Raw genomic sequence first — 17,484 nt, forward strand, 5'->3', positions numbered from 1 at the left:
CTAGGTCTAGTGTTAGTTCTAGTTTTACTTCAATAAAATTATGCAATATAATGATAGTTTATGGTAATCAGCGCTACTTACCATCTACCAATCGTCTTAAGAGAGGTACTGCTAAACGGAATGTTTCTAGTTCTAGGTCTAGTGTTAGTTCTACTGCTAGTATTAGTCTAGTTTTATTTGTTATTCAGCGCTAGATTGTTGTACATTTTTCTTGGGCTATGACGGGCACTACGTTTACTGTAATATCAAATTACATTGATATGGTGCATTTTATGTGAGACAAAGTAAGTAGGTATGCCCTGGTTTCTATGGAAATATGTTATTGTAAATTGCATCTTAAGTGAAATTCTGTATGTATTATATTCATCTGCCAGATTCTAGTATGTTTATCTGGACATAAGTGGACCATTTTCAAATTTAGACTTCACTACTGTTATACATAGTTTTACATAATTAATGAAAATCCTCTCTGTCCATATCACTAGGTTGGTTTCACACAATTTGATCTGTGTAATCTTTTAAAACTACAGCAACACATTCATTTCTATTTTATTTAATATTATCCACCCTTCCAAAAAGTCACATTTAAAACAAATTCCATCCATTATTTTCAAAAATTATCATAAGCGTCGCCGGTCATTTGGTATACAGCCAGACGACGAGCGTCGGTCGAAGGTGACTCAACATCATTTCCTGTCAGCGGTACGATAAACTACCCTCTATCGATAAAGTTTCCTGTGCTCGAATTAACCCCTCATCAACCAAAAACCTTCAAAAAATCCGATATTTACAATCTTTATTTTTTATTGTTTTTATCTTTCTTTGCAATTTTTAAGTAAGTACAACTTTGAATAAAGCTATAAAACCAAAAACATCTGACACACTGACCACACACACCAAAACCACCACCACCTGCGTTTACGTCAGATGGCGCCCCCCTTTTCGAACTCACCAAACCATATCCACAGGGTGAACTCATTCTTCACAAAGATACTCGTAAGCGATACAGGGCGTAATTAGTTGATTATGTGGACGTTATCGGACAGGAAGTTCTCTTTCCTTTCACTCTGCTTGGAATAGAATAAAATAAAATAAAACAAAACATTGAAATAAAAACAAGATTAGAAAAAAAATTATCGAGAGATGAACAAACGTTTCTGAGACGATAAATAAAAGGGTTGTGTGTGTTTAATGAAGATATCGGGAACTGGATTTTGTACCAATTTAGGACCAGCGTAACTAATTGTTATTTATGTGGCACCGGTCGGTTAATAATTCATTTGTATTCGGGCTCTCGCAGCGAGGTCTCTACGTTCTATCCCCCCAAACCCCCGCGATTTCCAATCTCCCCCGCGACTGCAGTGTACCAACATCTCAATTATAATATACACGTCGTTGTAGTGCCCGTTATATTGTTGGCGGTGTTAAAATATTTGTCGATCATAAACTCAGATGATAATTTCCAATTTCGAAACGCCCTCTTCGTTTCTGGCGAGAGAAACAAGCTTGTAGACAATGTATTTGACAAGATTCGAAAGATCTACACGATAGTTTACGATATAAAATGGATTACGAAAAGTGGGAGGCTCAGTTAAACAAAGTTTAATCTATTGAAAAAGAATACAAGAAATATAGAATAAAAAAAATGAAAAATAGAGTAAAAGATCGACGTAAAGTTGAAGTTCTTGGGTTCGTGAAATTTTAGTTACCACGTCGAAAAGGATACCGAGGACGCGTATCCTCTTCTCGGTTTAGTGGACACGACGGCTTGTTAAACAGAACAAGAGCAAAGGGAACGGCTCAAGGGCGGTGGAAAAATGGTAGCCGAACGGTAGCTAAGAAAGATTGGGTTACAATGTGTGGGGGTTTGCGTGAATACAAAGAAATCAACTAAATCAGAGATTTTAATTGATATAATCACAATATAAACATTTTTCCTAAAAAATTTATAAAAACACCTCAATAGGATTGACAAAAGTATTATAGTATAATGATATATATATTTTTTTGCAAGTTACAAAAAAACCTACTCATCTTGATACAGAACAAGACAATTAGTAAGGAAAAAGATGGAAACAAGAATTTTGACAATTTTTGTTCGGATTTGGCTTTCACTAAGTTGCTTCGAGCTTTTAATGAAGACTTAGTACCACTAACTTCGTACTGAGTTATCGACCCAAGACGAGGTAATGTGAGTTTTGGCAAAAGTGATACCACCTTAATTTCTAACACACCACCATCATGACCAACATACAACCATCAGCAAAGAAGTGGTGCAGACAACTAGTGACATTGATTTAGACAAAAAATTCTGGAACCCTCTGAAAAGCTCTCTCCAGGAGAAAGAGTATGAATGAGAAAGGAGCCATAATGACGGAGAGGTTTTCCCCTCACACTCGCAAATTCCATCCAAGGTACATTGTAAAACTTTAAAAATCTTTGACAGATTAGATCCTTATTATGGTTAAAGCCATTTTCTTTCTTGTTTTATACTTACACCATCAGCACCTTCTTATTCCTCACACTACAATGAATCTTTCAACAGCTGCGTATGAAATTTGGCTCCTAAGCATATTTTTACTGGCTTCAAAACCGTAGAAATTGCAACACACATAACAGCATGTCTATTTAATGAAGGATTCATGCCTCTACAAAAAATAATGGAAACTATAGCCGTAACAATGGGCAGAGAGGCTATGCATTTCGTTCAGATTCGAAACGAGCAAAGTATTTCGAGAGCGGAGAAAGCCACTACCAACGCTTCAAAACAAGAAAGAGCCACAAGAAGGGCAGCCAAATTATTCAAAAATTGTGTATATGAAGAAGCTGAAGGTTTATTGTATGGAACACGCATAGCTAATTAGCGTAAGTACACTTTTTGTATGAAAAATCTGTTACTAAAACTTTAAATGCGTTTATCTCAAAACCATTCTTTTGCAACTGGTGGGAAGCATAACTTAAATTTAATTCAACCTATCGTGCTATATTTTAACACATTGTTCGACACATCAGCCATTTTCATTGGAACCAGAAGTTTGTCAATCCATTAACAACTGGAACAATGCTAATAATACAAGACAATTAGTAAGGAAAAAGATTGAAACAAGAATTTTGGTTCAGATTTGGCTTTTACTAAGTTGCTTCGAGTTGGCTTTTTAATGAAGACTTAGTTCTCAAGTAACCTGGTGATCAGGAACAATGATGCTAATATGAGCTTTTGATTTGGAAAGATTTAAGCATCGCAGTTTCACTGGTAAGAACTTCTCTTACTTTGCATCTATGGCATTTTATTATTAAAGTTGGACATCGAAGGAGATCAGTTTTAAAAAGTAGAAAAGAACTTGGAAATCTGTATACACTAACTTCGTACCGAGTTATCAACCCAAGACAAGGTAATGTGATTTTTGGCAAAAGTGCTATGACCTCCATTTCCAACATATCGCTATCATGATGAACATACAACAATCAGCAAAGAAGTGGTGGTTAGACAAATGTTTCTGGAACCCTCTGGAAAACTCTCTCCAGGAGAAAGAGTATGAATGAGAAAGGAGCTTTCTGATAGGAGCCATAATGACGGAGAGGTTTCCCCCTCACACTCGCAAATTCCAAGCAGGGTTCATTGTAAAACTTTAAAAATCTTTGACAGATTAGATCCTCATTAAGGTTAAACTCATCGGTTTTCTAAATTTTGAAAATTTTTGCTCATATTCGACTCTTACTTAAGTTGTTTCGCGCTTCTAATGAACATGAGAAACAATGATGCTAATATGAGTCACTATCAGTACCAGAACTACTATTATTCTGCCAATGTCTTCTCCTTCCCCATCAACGTACTTATCAACATATCATTTGGAGTGATTCCAATTGCTATCAACTCTATATCAACATTATAAGCGATTACACATCGCTGTTTCATGAACAACTTTTAAGAGAAGCAAAATTCTTATCTCTCAAAACGCTTTTTGCAGCAATATAGCTATCCTAAACAACCAGGTATATAATAGGAAGATGCAATATGCTTGGATCCAGAAACTGGAGGAGAGAGGATATGAACAAAGGGACTTGGAGGCAAAATTTGAGAGAAGCAAGAACCGGACCGAAAACGGTCTGTGGAGCAATTAATGAACAAGTAGAAGTAGTAGCTGCTAGCTACCAAATTAAAAATACTTGGAAATTCGCTGTGCTGTAATATAATAAAGTACACTCCAACTTCATACTGAGATATCGGTACTAGATGAGATAATGTGAATTTTGGCAACCATAATTTCGTGCGGAACTTCATCGTGACATGATCTATTTAAGTGAAATTTAGCTCGCTGGATGTGTCTCTATGACCAACATGCAACCATCAGCTAAGAAGTACAAATTGAGGAGATTGGACTGTCTAATCATAATAAAGTTTTGCCGTTATTAAAGGTTGACGTAATATGATTCTGCCAAATACTGGGAATGTTGCCGCAAAAGTTAATATTTGTTAACTTTGCTATGTCTGCTATGTCAGTTTCTATATGTCTCTTTGAGCGGGAATCACGGTCATACCATATAATTAATAAGGTTGGAACTAAAATTTATAATATATAATGACGTTAAGTAAGGAATATTTGGGTTGATGGCATCTTTCAGCAAAAAGGTGCTGCAACCCATAACGTTGAATAATGAATGATATTTATGATTGCTATAAACAATGTCATACGTTTGAATGAGTAGATGATGATTGAAGTATTTCTCAAGATTCATCTGATGGAGTAAAAAGTACATGTTGGAAGCTACTTAATCCTATGGATTCCTAATTTCTCGCACAGCTCGTGTTCCGAAATCAGAAAAGCGAAGATAAATTATTCCTTTATAACACCCCGCGAACTGAAATGAAAAAGAAGAAGAAAATCAGTAAGGAAAAAGTTGTCTAAAATGGAGATTTTGTGAGGAACAACCTCAGATGAGCAAAAATTTTTAAAATTTTGAAGATTCGACTCTTACTTACGTTGCTTCGAGATTCTAATGAACTCTCAATTCTCAAGTAACATGGTGATGAGGAACAATGATGCTAATATGCACTATCAGTGCCAGAATTACTCTTATTCTGCCAATGTCTTCTCATTCCCCATCAACGTGCTGTTATCAACTCTATCAACACTATAATTGCATTATGATTATGAGAGATTTACACATCGCAGTTTCATGAACAACTTTTAAGAGTAGCAAAATTCTTATTTCTCAAAATGCTTTTTGCAGCAAAATAGCTATTCTTAACAACTAGGTATATAATAGGAAAATGCAATATGCTTGGGTTTAAACACTGTAGAAGAGAGGATATGAACAAAAGGACTTAGAGAGAAAATTTGAGAGAAGGTAAGGACCGAAAATGGTCTGTGGAGCAATTAATACCAATTTAAGAATATTTGGAAGTCCGCGAATTTCATTTTCTTGTTTGTACAAGGGCCAGAGGTGATGTAATATAATGGAGAAACTCTCTAACTTTATACTGAGATATTGGTACTAGATGAGATAATATGATAGATAACTTCATCGTGATCGATTTAAGTGAAATTTAGATTGCTGGATTTGTCTTTATGACCAACATACAACCATCAGCTAAGAAGTACAAGTTGAGGAGATTCGACTGTTTAATTAAAATAAAGTTTTGCCGTTATTAAAGGTTGGCGTAATATGATTCTGCCAAATACTGGGAATGTTGCAGTGTAAAAATAAAAAAATTCGTTAACTTTATTTAGGTTAAGTAAGGAATTTTTGGGTTCATGGCATCTTTCAGCAAAAAGATGCTGCTAAACAATGTCATACGTTTGAATGAGTAGATGATGATTGAAGTATTTCACATGATACATTTGATGGAGTAAAAAGTACATGTTGGAAGATACTTAATCCTTTGGATTCCTAATTTCTCGCACAGCTCGTGTTCCGAAATCAGAAAAGCGAAGATAAATTATTCCTTAATAACACCCCGCGAGGTGTAAATGCCTCGCTAGCACGAAACATATCGTTTAGTCGTATTACCATACGAAACGGTGTTCCGTGTAACCAATTCAATTGAAATAAGACGCTCAAATACAACGACAAATCTAAACTAATGACTCTAATGAAATATTCGATAAATTTCGCGTTTCGCGGAAAAAAATGAGTTATAACTTGGTCCGCGTCGGTGGCCATTTTGACGGCGTTTATGCAAATGATGGTAGACGGGGTGGAAAAAAAGCCACCCTAATAAGAACATTATAGATCCGCGACGTCGTTTACCGCTCCTAATACTATATGCCCGTGCAGATAAGACCGAAACATTTGCATACCGGTTCGGTAAAGTATATAAATTTCCCCCCTTTTTCGTATTTTTTATGCGCGAGATTATGCACGGCGACCGCGGGGCTATCGCCGAATCGAATTTTGGGTTATAAATAACGGCCGACCACCGATCGAAACGATAAAACCAACAGCTAAGCGACAAGTTAATGCTTCTCAGAGAAAGACATCAATAAATCAAAGATTAAATGTTCATTTTTGATTTAATGAGTTTTAAATACTTGTACCGATTTAAATAGATTAAAACTGCATCAATGAAGTAAGTTTCTCCAAGAAATAATATTCGGGTCCCAAAAAACGAGAATAAGAACTTTTCGAATGGAAGGGGGTTAATTTGCCAATACAGGGCGGCCATTGCAAGGTATCGTCGACGACGCCGAGCGTCGCGACGCTGAGGTGGGGCAGTCTGTCGTCATGGAGACGCCACCGGCGTCCCTCTCGGATCCCAAGGGGTAGGACGAATTTCAGGACGAACCAATAGACGCAAGACTACAATAAACCCTTACCGCAATCGACCCTTCCTATTCCCCCTATCCCTTTCACCCTAAAAGCTTTAAGAAAATTCTTTAAAAAATTGCAGCTTATTTTTTTGTAACAATCAGCAAGGTCAAGGTGGATCAGCTGATCGAGGACCACGCGTCAGGACTCTTCGGGGTCCTTCGAACGTAAACGGCGACCTCTCCACGCAATAGCGTGCACCGGGAGGGCGCCGGATCACGCAAACTACCGCGTTTGTGGTATAACCCCGTTTCTCTTTTGCGAGAGACGTGTTGCGTCCTGATTTGGTCCGGACATGCAGTCGCTCGCCGCCGCCGACACTAACAAGTGTTTGTTTATGGGCACGTCGACACGATTTTCTATAAAGACCAAAGACGACGTTTTCCTTGTAAAACAATTTGTTACCTAACAATCTAATTATAAATGGATTTTAAAGCAGAAAACCCTATCTCACACAGATTCAACAACTGCAAAGATGTACAGTGTGTTAATTAATTATCGTACCCGACGTCATCATTGCAAGTATGCAACCAATATCGCAAATCGCGTGTTACAATACCAATACTGTGATATTGGTTGCATATTTAATAACGTCGAGTACGATAATATAATTAATTAATAGAGTGTAAATTTGTTAAGGTGTCAACAATGAATTAAGAATGTAGATAATAATATTGACTTATTCATTAAAAAAAAAAAACAATGAAGAATACACCCCCTATAAATTTCCCAGTATAACGTGGAATCCTTATTACAATTTAAACTTAATCTTATCTAAATAAACCCTCTTAATTTTAAATATATAATGATGGGAAAACATCGAGATAATCTATACAAAAGATAAGAGGAGTTGTTTGAACCATAAAACTATTTTATAATAAGGATAAAATCCGAGGAAGTGTAAAGAATGCGCTTCTACGTTATGATTTCACGAGCTCCTCGAGTATACGCAAGGTGGGCGTACTGCTACTTAGAGCTCTGGTTGAGTGACGTTTTCCGCCAACGAGTTTACAAGCTTCTGGCGGACTTATCTTGGGAATTAATTAAGCTCTGACGCCTACGATATGTTCGCGATATCACCGGGTGCCATCTTAACCGGGAAGTAAATTTCAAATTTAACATTGAACGAAAAAATGAATTCCATGTAGGATGTGCAAAAATGTATTAAATATAATTAAAAAGGGGTGTTGGAATATGTCAAGGTGTGACTAACTAGAAAATCGTAGCTGCAAGGCAGGTCACGGATGAGTCAGAAACGGTTCTAATACGGTAATAATCGGGCGGCGGAGCTTCCAAGCCCGAAAGCTCACCGTACTTATTTGATCAATACTCCGCAGAACGGCACCGGACCTGCGAGCTGCGGTCTGACACCGACCCGAATCGATATACAAAACGGCGTGGATTTACGATTTTCGCCTCAACGATTTCCCCCGAACTCCACACCAGTTTCGTTTCATAACGAAAATTACCCACCCACTTTTTCCCTCCTTCTCATCCTTAAATTTCCTCCGTCATATTCCACCCTACTCGACAATCCTCCGACATTCTATAAAAAAAAGCTTTCTTTTTTCTGAATGAAATAAAATTCATCAGCTTTTCGTAAATAGTAGGATAGAAAGCAAGCGAATTGCGTGCGTGTTACTCATTACGAGATCGAACAAGAGACCCCGGTCGGGACAATACAAAGTACACGACAGGCTTTATTACGGTTAAGAGTGTGTCCTGACAATGCCCGAAACGAACCTTCCTGGTCCTGCGGGGACCTTAGGGCTGCTTTTCCTATACCACAAACCGCCATTTCTACTAATGTCTTTTGCACTCGGAAATCTTTCCCAGCGGTAATTCACCAAGTGCTTTTAAGATAATTGACATTATAAGAGGATAGCTACTCCAAAATAACGAAAAGTTCTAATTAATTAAGTTAAAATTGAAGTAAGAAAATATGATGGAGTTTATAACAATTCTCAAAGAATCTTTCAATTAGAAATTAATCAAACAAGAAAAACTTTTATCACTTTGTACTTTGTACTTTAAACCAATATTGTAACGATTACAGTTTATTAAAGAGGAGAGACCGCAAGCGACCTCAGCTTGATTAAGTTATAAATATATTCTTGATAACTGTGCAAATTTGAATCAAGGTGGTATTAATCTAGCGCCTCGGCCGCAAGTGACCCCGGCTTGATTAAGTCATATACAACTGTAAAAAATGAGAAGAGAGCATTTTTTGGTTCTATTGCTGTCTCTGGTCATGGAGGGCAGATGTGGAGAAGATTAAAATAATTGAATATTAAATTACATAAAGATGCTACCTTGTCGTCAAATTTAAAGTTTCCTGACAAGATTAATGAATATTTTGTGGATAGTGCCAAAGAAATTGTTAAAGACTTTCAAGGCTCTGGTTTAGATCTTTATGATAGCGCCTCGGCCGCAAGTGACCTCGGCTTGATTAAGTCATATACAACTGTAAAAAATGAGAAAAGAGCATTTTTTGGTTCTATTGCTGTCCCTGGTCATGGAGGGCAGATGTGGAGCAGATTGTAGTCATTGAATATTAAATTACATAAAGATGCTACCTTGCCGTCAAATTTAAAGTTTCCTGATAAGATTAATGAATATTTTGTGGATAGTGTTAGATCTTTATGATAGTTCTAGTTCTAAAAATGACTTTTCTTTTAAACCAGTGGAGGTCTCTTTGATGTTGGCGATGATTAATTCTATTGCCTCATCAGCAGTTGGAGCGGATGGTGTCTCCATTGACATGATCAAAATGTCTTGTCCGACTATTTTGCCATATTTAACTCATATACTAAACTGTTGTTTAACTGAACATGTATTTCCCATGGAATGGAAGCGTGCTGTGGTTGTTTCGCTGCCCAAGAAGGGTGACCCACAGGAATATGGCGACTTGCGGCCTATTAATTGTCCTTTCCAAAATTTTTTAAAAAATTATGAAGATACAGTTTACAGAGTATGTGGAATTGAAGGGTTTACTCCCATCGCAGCAATCGGGCTTTAGATGTGGGTATAGCTGCACTACATCAATGCTGAATTTAACAGATGATTTGCCGACTGCTCTTGACAGAGAAATGAATACCGCCGTAGTTTTCCATACTCTTATTTGCAAATTATTTCGCTATTTGGGATTTAGTGAAGACACAGTATCTATTTTACGTGATTATCTTAGTAATCGCACACAGCGGGTGAGGATTAACGATTCTGTTTCTAATGATTTGGCAATAACAAGCGGTGTTCCACAAGGTTCTGTGTTGGGTCCTATCTTATTTTCTTTATATACTTCGCAGTTCACCAAATTTATTCAGTTTTGTACGATTAACTCTTATACAGATGATGCACAACTGTACGCTTCTTATGTGGATGCGAATAGTGGTGTTGTTGAATATAATATAAACAAAGATCTTGAGAAAATATTTACTCTTGCTTCTTACCATCACATAAAAATAAACCCTGACAAATCTATGTGGATGTGTTTTAGTAGTCAAAAGCGTGTTGCTGCTCCTGACTAGGCTATTAAGTTGAATGATACGTTAATTAAAAGAGTTTCAGAGGCTAAGTGTCTTGGTTTGACTTTAGACAATAATTTTAGATTTAAGCAACATATTACAATGTATATTAAAAGATCTTACAGCAATTTGCGAATTCTCTATCCGCATCGGTCATACCTGCCCATAAAAGTGAAAATAAGTTTGTGTGACGCATTTGTGCTCTCACATTTTAACTTTATGTGTGCTATATATCATGGCGCTATTGATGCGGTCACTTCACGAAGTATACAGAGAGTACAAAACAGTTGTCTTAGATTTATCTATGGAATTCGAAAATTTGAAAGAATTTCTTATAAACTTAAAGAAACTGGTTGGTTGAGTATGTGCAACAGGAGGGAGTTTTATAGTTTGGTTCTAGTCCACAGAATTGTGGTCTCTGGAATTCCGGAATATCTATATAATAAAATTATATTTAAACCACAGCTTCGTCAAACCAGGTCGGGAGTCAGTTTCTATCCGCCGAGATTATTATTATTCTAATTCTATTCCCTATTCTCTATTCCCTATTATTATTAATAATTTTATATATTCTTCAAAACTGTGTAGGATCGTATCAAGGTGGTATCAATCTAGCGCCTCGGCCGCAAACGACCTCGGCTTGATTAAGTTATATGTACATATATTCTTGATAACTGTGCAAATTTTTATCAAAATGGTATCAACCTAGCGCCTCGGCCGCAACCAACCTCGGCTTGATTAAATCATATATTCTTGAAAACTGTGCAAATTTGTATCAAGGTCGTATGAACCTAGCGCCTCGGCAGCAAGCGACCTCGACTTGAATAAGTTATACATATATTCTTGATAACTGTGAAAATTTGTATCAAGGTGGTATCAACCTAGCGCTTCGGCCGCAAGTGACCTCGGCTTGATTAAGTCATATATTCTTGAAAACTGTGCAGGTTTACATCAAGGTGGTATCAATTTAGCGCCTCGACCACAAGCGACTTCAGCTTGATTGAGTCATATATTCTTGATAACTGGGCAAATTTGTATCAAGGTGGTATCAACCTAGCGGTTATGTCGCTTTAACTGTTGGATGCAGATTTAAAAATCATGTTCAACGGTATGCCATTTATGACGTTTTGGTTTGGCAGCGTTGAAATGTTCTGGTAATCAGCATATATTCTTGCATATAATGTAGAGCAGTACTTCCTAAATTATCTAATGTAGCGGCATTTTTTTGTCCCAATGTGTTGCGGACCGGTATCATATTCAGTTGCAGTGAACTTTTAATGTAAGTAGGACTAGTGACTATTGGTAACATTTATATAAAACGAACCTAATTTACTTGCTTATTTTTGATCAATTTTTCTATTCGTGGTTGAATTGATGACAGCGCCACACGAAATAGATCATACTATTTCTATATTTTGTTTTAATTACACTCATTATTGAAAATCCGACCTCACGGAGGTAAGTCGTGTGAAAAGGAAGTAGTTTCTTCATGGCAATGTCTGAGAGCTCAGGATATTCTGTTTTAACTTGTAACCAAAAAGATGCAAGTATGCAAGTTTTAAGCCTTCGTCAGCTACGATCTCCAACAATTTATTTCCTATGACAACTGGTAAATCGCCGTTTCTTGCAATGAAAGGATTTCGTACTCATCCATTTTTTTTCCGTGGATCTTCTTGGAAATGTTCTTCCAATTTCGACAAATGTTCACTAATAACTTTTTTTAGACACGTAACATCTCTCCTGCATCATGGATGAATGTCTCTACGTTGTCAAACATGCCATAACACTTTCTTGATAAACGATCTTTCCATTCTTTAAGTTTTCGTTTCTGTCCATCGATTTTATCTGCAATGGTAAAACAGGAAACCATCCTCCCTTGCATCGATGTATTAAGATCATTAAAAATGGCAAAGATGTCAGCCAAATAAGTGAACTTGGCCACCCAATTTACATTAAGGAAAAATTAAGCCGAATTTTATTTTTTGAATTCCGATAGTTCGTTCCGAAGGTTGAATAGCCTTGAAACGACTTTACCTTTGGGCAACCAACCTCAGCATGTAACAAGAGCTCCTTATGATCAGCTCCCATTGCATCGCATAATGCAGCAAATAAACGCGATTTCAAAGCATTTGCCATAATCAAATTAGCAATCTTCACGACGTCGACAAGCACATGGTTAAATTCTGGGGACATTTTTTTTGTTGCCAGATTTTCCCGCTGAATTCATTCAGTTACAAGCTTTTTAATCTGTGTAACTACTCCAGAATGTCGTCCCATCATTGCAGCAGCCCCGTCAGAACATACACCTACACAAAATTTGAGTTCCAATCCACAATTATTGACTACGTAATCTGTTACAGCTTTGAGTATTTCTGGTTTTTGTTGGCAGTGAAATCGAAAAGAAAACCTCTTCCTGCAGGTCACCATTCTGTTCAAATCTCACATACACCAAAAGAATCGCCTCACCAGCAAGATCTATAGATTCGTCAAGTTACAAAGCAAAATATTTTGATATTTTTATTTGTTCAATTAACTGATCTTCAATACCATAGGCGAAGTCGTGAATTCGACGAGCTAGGGTATCATTTGAGAATGGTACTTGTGCCACTTTCTTTGCGGTCTGCTCTCCCAGCATTTCGAAGCAAACATCCTTACTTCCTTTTTAGCCTTAGCAATTTGAAGAGCAACTTTGTAAGAAGTTCGCAGTGCTGCAATATTTATGTGTGAGAACTGAAATATCTGTTTTTGACAGCCCTTTAATTCAGCATGCATTCTTTCAAAAAATTCTATCCTCTTGGAAGTCAGTTCTTTATGATTGGCACTCAAGTGCCTTTTTAGTTTTGATGAAGCGCTGATGTAGAGAACTTTGAGAAGTTGTGATATTACGATAGTTGCTAATAACAAGAAATCTGGCACACTCAAAACGGCCAAAAACCCCAAAAAAGCGTCCCATCCACTGCACCAACCCCAATCCCACTAGCACCTTTGAAAGAAACGAAAATCAAACCACCAAAACTGTCAACATTTTCAAAAAGTTGAAGTCTCAAAAATCTGGAACAGAGCTTCAGAAATTCAACTTAGACAAATTGATAGAATTCGCCTAACAGCTCCAACTGGACGTTATTATTATTGATATTGTATCTGGAACATTTTAGCTCAGCTACAAATAAAATTTTTTTCTTATTTCGGACACTCCCTTCCCCGTATTACTTCGTTATATCAAGGTTGTACTATATTTCTAATCGAATGAAAATAATTGTTCACTAGTAAATAATATTAACCACACCAATATTAGTTTCCCGAAAATCCCCTAAGCTTGTTATTAACACATTAAAGGACCCGCAAAAGGGTTAGATAGCACCCCGCAGACACGCGGCTTGATCAAATTTGGGGTGCTACAAGATTCACAAAATGTAATAGGAATTGTCGCCGAGTCACGATGATCTTGCAACACGTCAAACTTAAATCGTCCATTGAATAACTCACCTAATGGCCTTGTGATTCCATCGTTCGGGGCAGGTGTTATTGATATAATAGACTAATAGAGCTTTAAGCTCACCCCTCGGTGAGTTTTATACGAGAATCGAAGAGATATCGATTTATTTCGTTCCCCTTCTTTTTCTTAATGGGGATTTATGATCATAACTTTTTTGGATCTTTAATTAATTATTTTTTTTAATTTTTTGTAGTCGTTATGCACAAAGAAAAAGATGAAAATGGATCCCTGCACAGACCAAGGGACTTAACTGCCTTCGACCACACGCCGTTGGACGGTGAAATGTTCCTTCAGGTGAGTTCTCTCCTCTTGTGATGTAAATTCGCCTTTACAAAGTGACAAATATCCCCAACGAGCACGTGTGCAGCTATCGTGCGAGCAAGTGCTGAGCTTATGAATGCCATTAACATGTGATTAGCAAGCCATTAACGGTCGTTAAACGACGTTGACTCGCGCATCTAATTCACTGTACGCGAATAACGAATGATGATAAACCTATATTAATTAAGTATATCTTTGTAATTTTAATTATTTGTTTTTTAAGGCTCTAAACGGGTTCCTGATGATCCTAACTTGCGAAGGAGAAGTTTTCTTCGCCACTCATAGTATTGAGGGTTATTTAGGGTTTCATCAGGTGGGTTATTTTGTATTTAAAAAGTTTTGTATAAATTAGTTTCTTTGATTTTCAGTCCGATATTGTCCACCAATCAGTATACGAACTCGTCCATTCCGAGGATCGAGAAGAACTCCAACGGCAGCTGATGTGGAACTCGTTTCTTCCACCAGAATCTGCAAATATTGGTCTTCAGGATGTTTTACTCCCAGATAATTGTCATCTTTTGGAGAGGAGTTTTACCGTTCGATTTCGATGTTTGCTGGATAATACTTCAGGGTTTTTGAGATTAGATATAAGGGGACGGGTTAAAGTACTTCACGGCCAAAATAGGAAGTCCGAAGAACCTCCTTTGGCTCTTTTCGCAATATGCACTCCTTTCGGGCCACCATCGTTGTTAGAAATTCCTCAGAAAGAAGTGATGTTCAAAAGCAAGCACAAATTAGATCTTACTTTAGTCTCAATGGATCAAAGGTAATTTTTAATGAATCAATTTAATTGTTAAGATTGCGATTTTTTTTATTTTAGAGGAAAAATGCTTCTTGGATACTCAGATTCGGAATTAGCCAACATGGGGGGCTACGATTTGGTGCATTACGATGATCTTGCTTATGTTGCTAGTGCCCATCAAGAATGTAAGATTTAATTAATTAATTTTAACGGTTTATTGTGAATTTACTTTTTAGTATTGAAGACTGGTGCATCTGGAATGATAGCTTATCGATACCAAACGAAAGAAGGCCAATGGCAATGGTTGCAAACCAGCTCAAGATTGGTTTATAAAAATTCAAAACCCGATTTTGTAATTAGTACGCACAGACCTTTAATGTATGCTTAAAGAGGTGCTTTAATTGGTTTGGGTAAAACAGTTTTTTATTTTTTAGGGAGGAAGAAGGTAGAGATCTTCTTGGTAAACGCACTATGGATTTTAAAGTCAGTTATTTAGACGCTGGTCTTCCAAACAGTTATTTTTCGGATACCGACCAGTTGCTGTCGACCACCTCATCGACGGTTCAACACAATTTACCTACAACCCCAGCCCGAGTTAATCGTCGCTATAAAACCCAATTACGAGATTTTCTATCAACATGTCGAACGAAACGCAAATTATCGCATGGTTCTTCGAGCGGACAAGTAACTCCACCGTCAAACGCGACCGTTTCCGGTGCGGTAGTCAGCCCAATGCCAGCTACGGTCGATTATATCGCCACGGATGGTTGTACAGCTTACAACATGTACACAACTCCTTATCCGACGGCGACACCGGATCATAGTTTGAGTTATATGAGTCACACCAACTTCCAACACAGTTTATATCCATCCCCAACGTTGGATAACCGATATTTAACAACAACCGAAAATTTATTCCAATACAGACCTTTAAGTACGTATTATCCAGAGTATCACACTTCAGCGACAACTCCTTACGTAGGAAATGGTTTCTTGGAGATGCCACGAGGCTCAGTTCCAACATACGATCCAACATCAACGAGTGCTAGTCACCACTCAACGTATAGAACCGCGATTATGCCGGTTGAAGATAAAATATACTCATGCCAACAAGTTGTTGATGGCAACACAAGTAAATATCCAACGTACGTTGATAGCACAAGAGGTTACGTAGTGGCTAACACCACCACGAAATGCCTAGACGTATCTTGGCCGTACTCCGTAAGCCCATCTTCAGGAATCATCCAACCAGTACAAGTGATGAGCGCCCAAATCGATTTAAAATCAACATCCTGCGGAAAAATAAAACATCCATCATCAATCGATGGAATGTCAACCCATTCAACTTCCCCAGCAAACAGCGGACTTTTAACCCCAAAAATGGAAGATGTAAAAGATTCCCCAATGCTTCAAAGCAACGATTCGGTTATAACAACCCAACATTATTCTCCGATTAATGTAAACGCCACAGCCACGGTTCAAGAAGTACCAAGACAAACCGTCTTGATGTGGGGATCAAACAATCATATTCAACAACAACACTCTTCCCCAAATAATCGATCCCCAAGTATTGATTACACTCAACAACAACAACAAGAAACAAATTGCGAAGCTTTAAAGTCACTAACAGAAATTAGTAATCCAGATATTTGCAAATGGAACGGGGATGCAACTAAAAATGAGCCAGTTCCGCAAGGAAGTGATCCGGATAGTCCGCATCAACACCATCCGAATCACCATAATCATCATAATTCGCGGGTGGTTATGGTACTCTGATGATCGGGGTAAAAAGTGGCTCGTTAAAGACCCGCTTTGTACATAGTTATAAATAATACTTTCGAAAATTGGTAAAGTGCACATAATTTATTTGTCCAGAGTGAATTAATGGAAAAAAAACGTGAAGATTAAAATTAAATATGTAATAAATAAAAGGAGTACGTTCACTTTTAGATATTATTAGGTTTTAATTGAAGTAAAAGTGATGATACTTTTTTAAAATTAAAAAAAAAAATAAATAAATTCTTCCTGTAAACTTTCAGTTGTGAGAAAAAATCTGTCTTCGAAAGAACGTCGATTGTAGGTTAATTTTGTACATTAATTAAAAGAAAATTAAAATTAAAACAATATTAGTAAATTAAACAAAAAAAAAATAAAATTTCCGCGTCTCAAAAATCTTTTTCAATATCGATTTTTTAATTTAATTATTTTTTTTTGTGTGCGTATTAATTAGAAAATGTTCCCTTTTTAATCTGAAATCATTATATACAAATTATTATAAAATTATATAATAATTATATAATAACACGTGCTAGTCATTTCCCTTTATATTATGTATATGTTGTACATTGCGTTAATTTATTAAGAGACGAAATATTACCATATTTTGAACCGTCGAATTCCGTGGAGGTATTTTTCCGTATTTTTTTCTTTTACAAAGCCGCACCAGAAGAAAAAAAATTACGCGTCATGAGCATGTATAAAAAATCGGCAAATTAAGCAGAAAAATCGGCTACCAGAAATATAAATATGTAACGTGTATCACAAGGATGTATAAATATAAGAGATAAAATAAAAACATTATGAATTTAGAA

The 17,484-nt window shown here is 36.9% G+C and overlaps 1 protein-coding gene across 1 annotated transcript in view; it reads left to right on the forward strand.

The window, feature by feature from the left end:
• LOC111417862 (aryl hydrocarbon receptor spineless) overlaps window positions 1–17,484 on the forward strand; it is an 89,893-nt gene extending 72,409 nt beyond the window's left edge. Inside the window, exons 3-8 of the mRNA XM_023050255.2 lie at window positions 14,024–14,124; window positions 14,375–14,464; window positions 14,520–14,917; window positions 14,972–15,078; window positions 15,130–15,271; window positions 15,328–17,484. Of these exons, the coding sequence (XP_022906023.1) occupies window positions 14,024–14,124; window positions 14,375–14,464; window positions 14,520–14,917; window positions 14,972–15,078; window positions 15,130–15,271; window positions 15,328–16,669 (2,180 nt within the window). The 3' untranslated portion in view covers window positions 16,670–17,484. The remainder of the gene's footprint in view (window positions 1–14,023; window positions 14,125–14,374; window positions 14,465–14,519; window positions 14,918–14,971; window positions 15,079–15,129; window positions 15,272–15,327) is intronic.

This window comes from Onthophagus taurus, chromosome 3 (assembly GCF_036711975.1).
Source record: "Onthophagus taurus isolate NC chromosome 3, IU_Otau_3.0, whole genome shotgun sequence".
Lineage (NCBI taxonomy): Eukaryota > Metazoa > Arthropoda > Insecta > Coleoptera > Scarabaeidae > Onthophagus > Onthophagus taurus.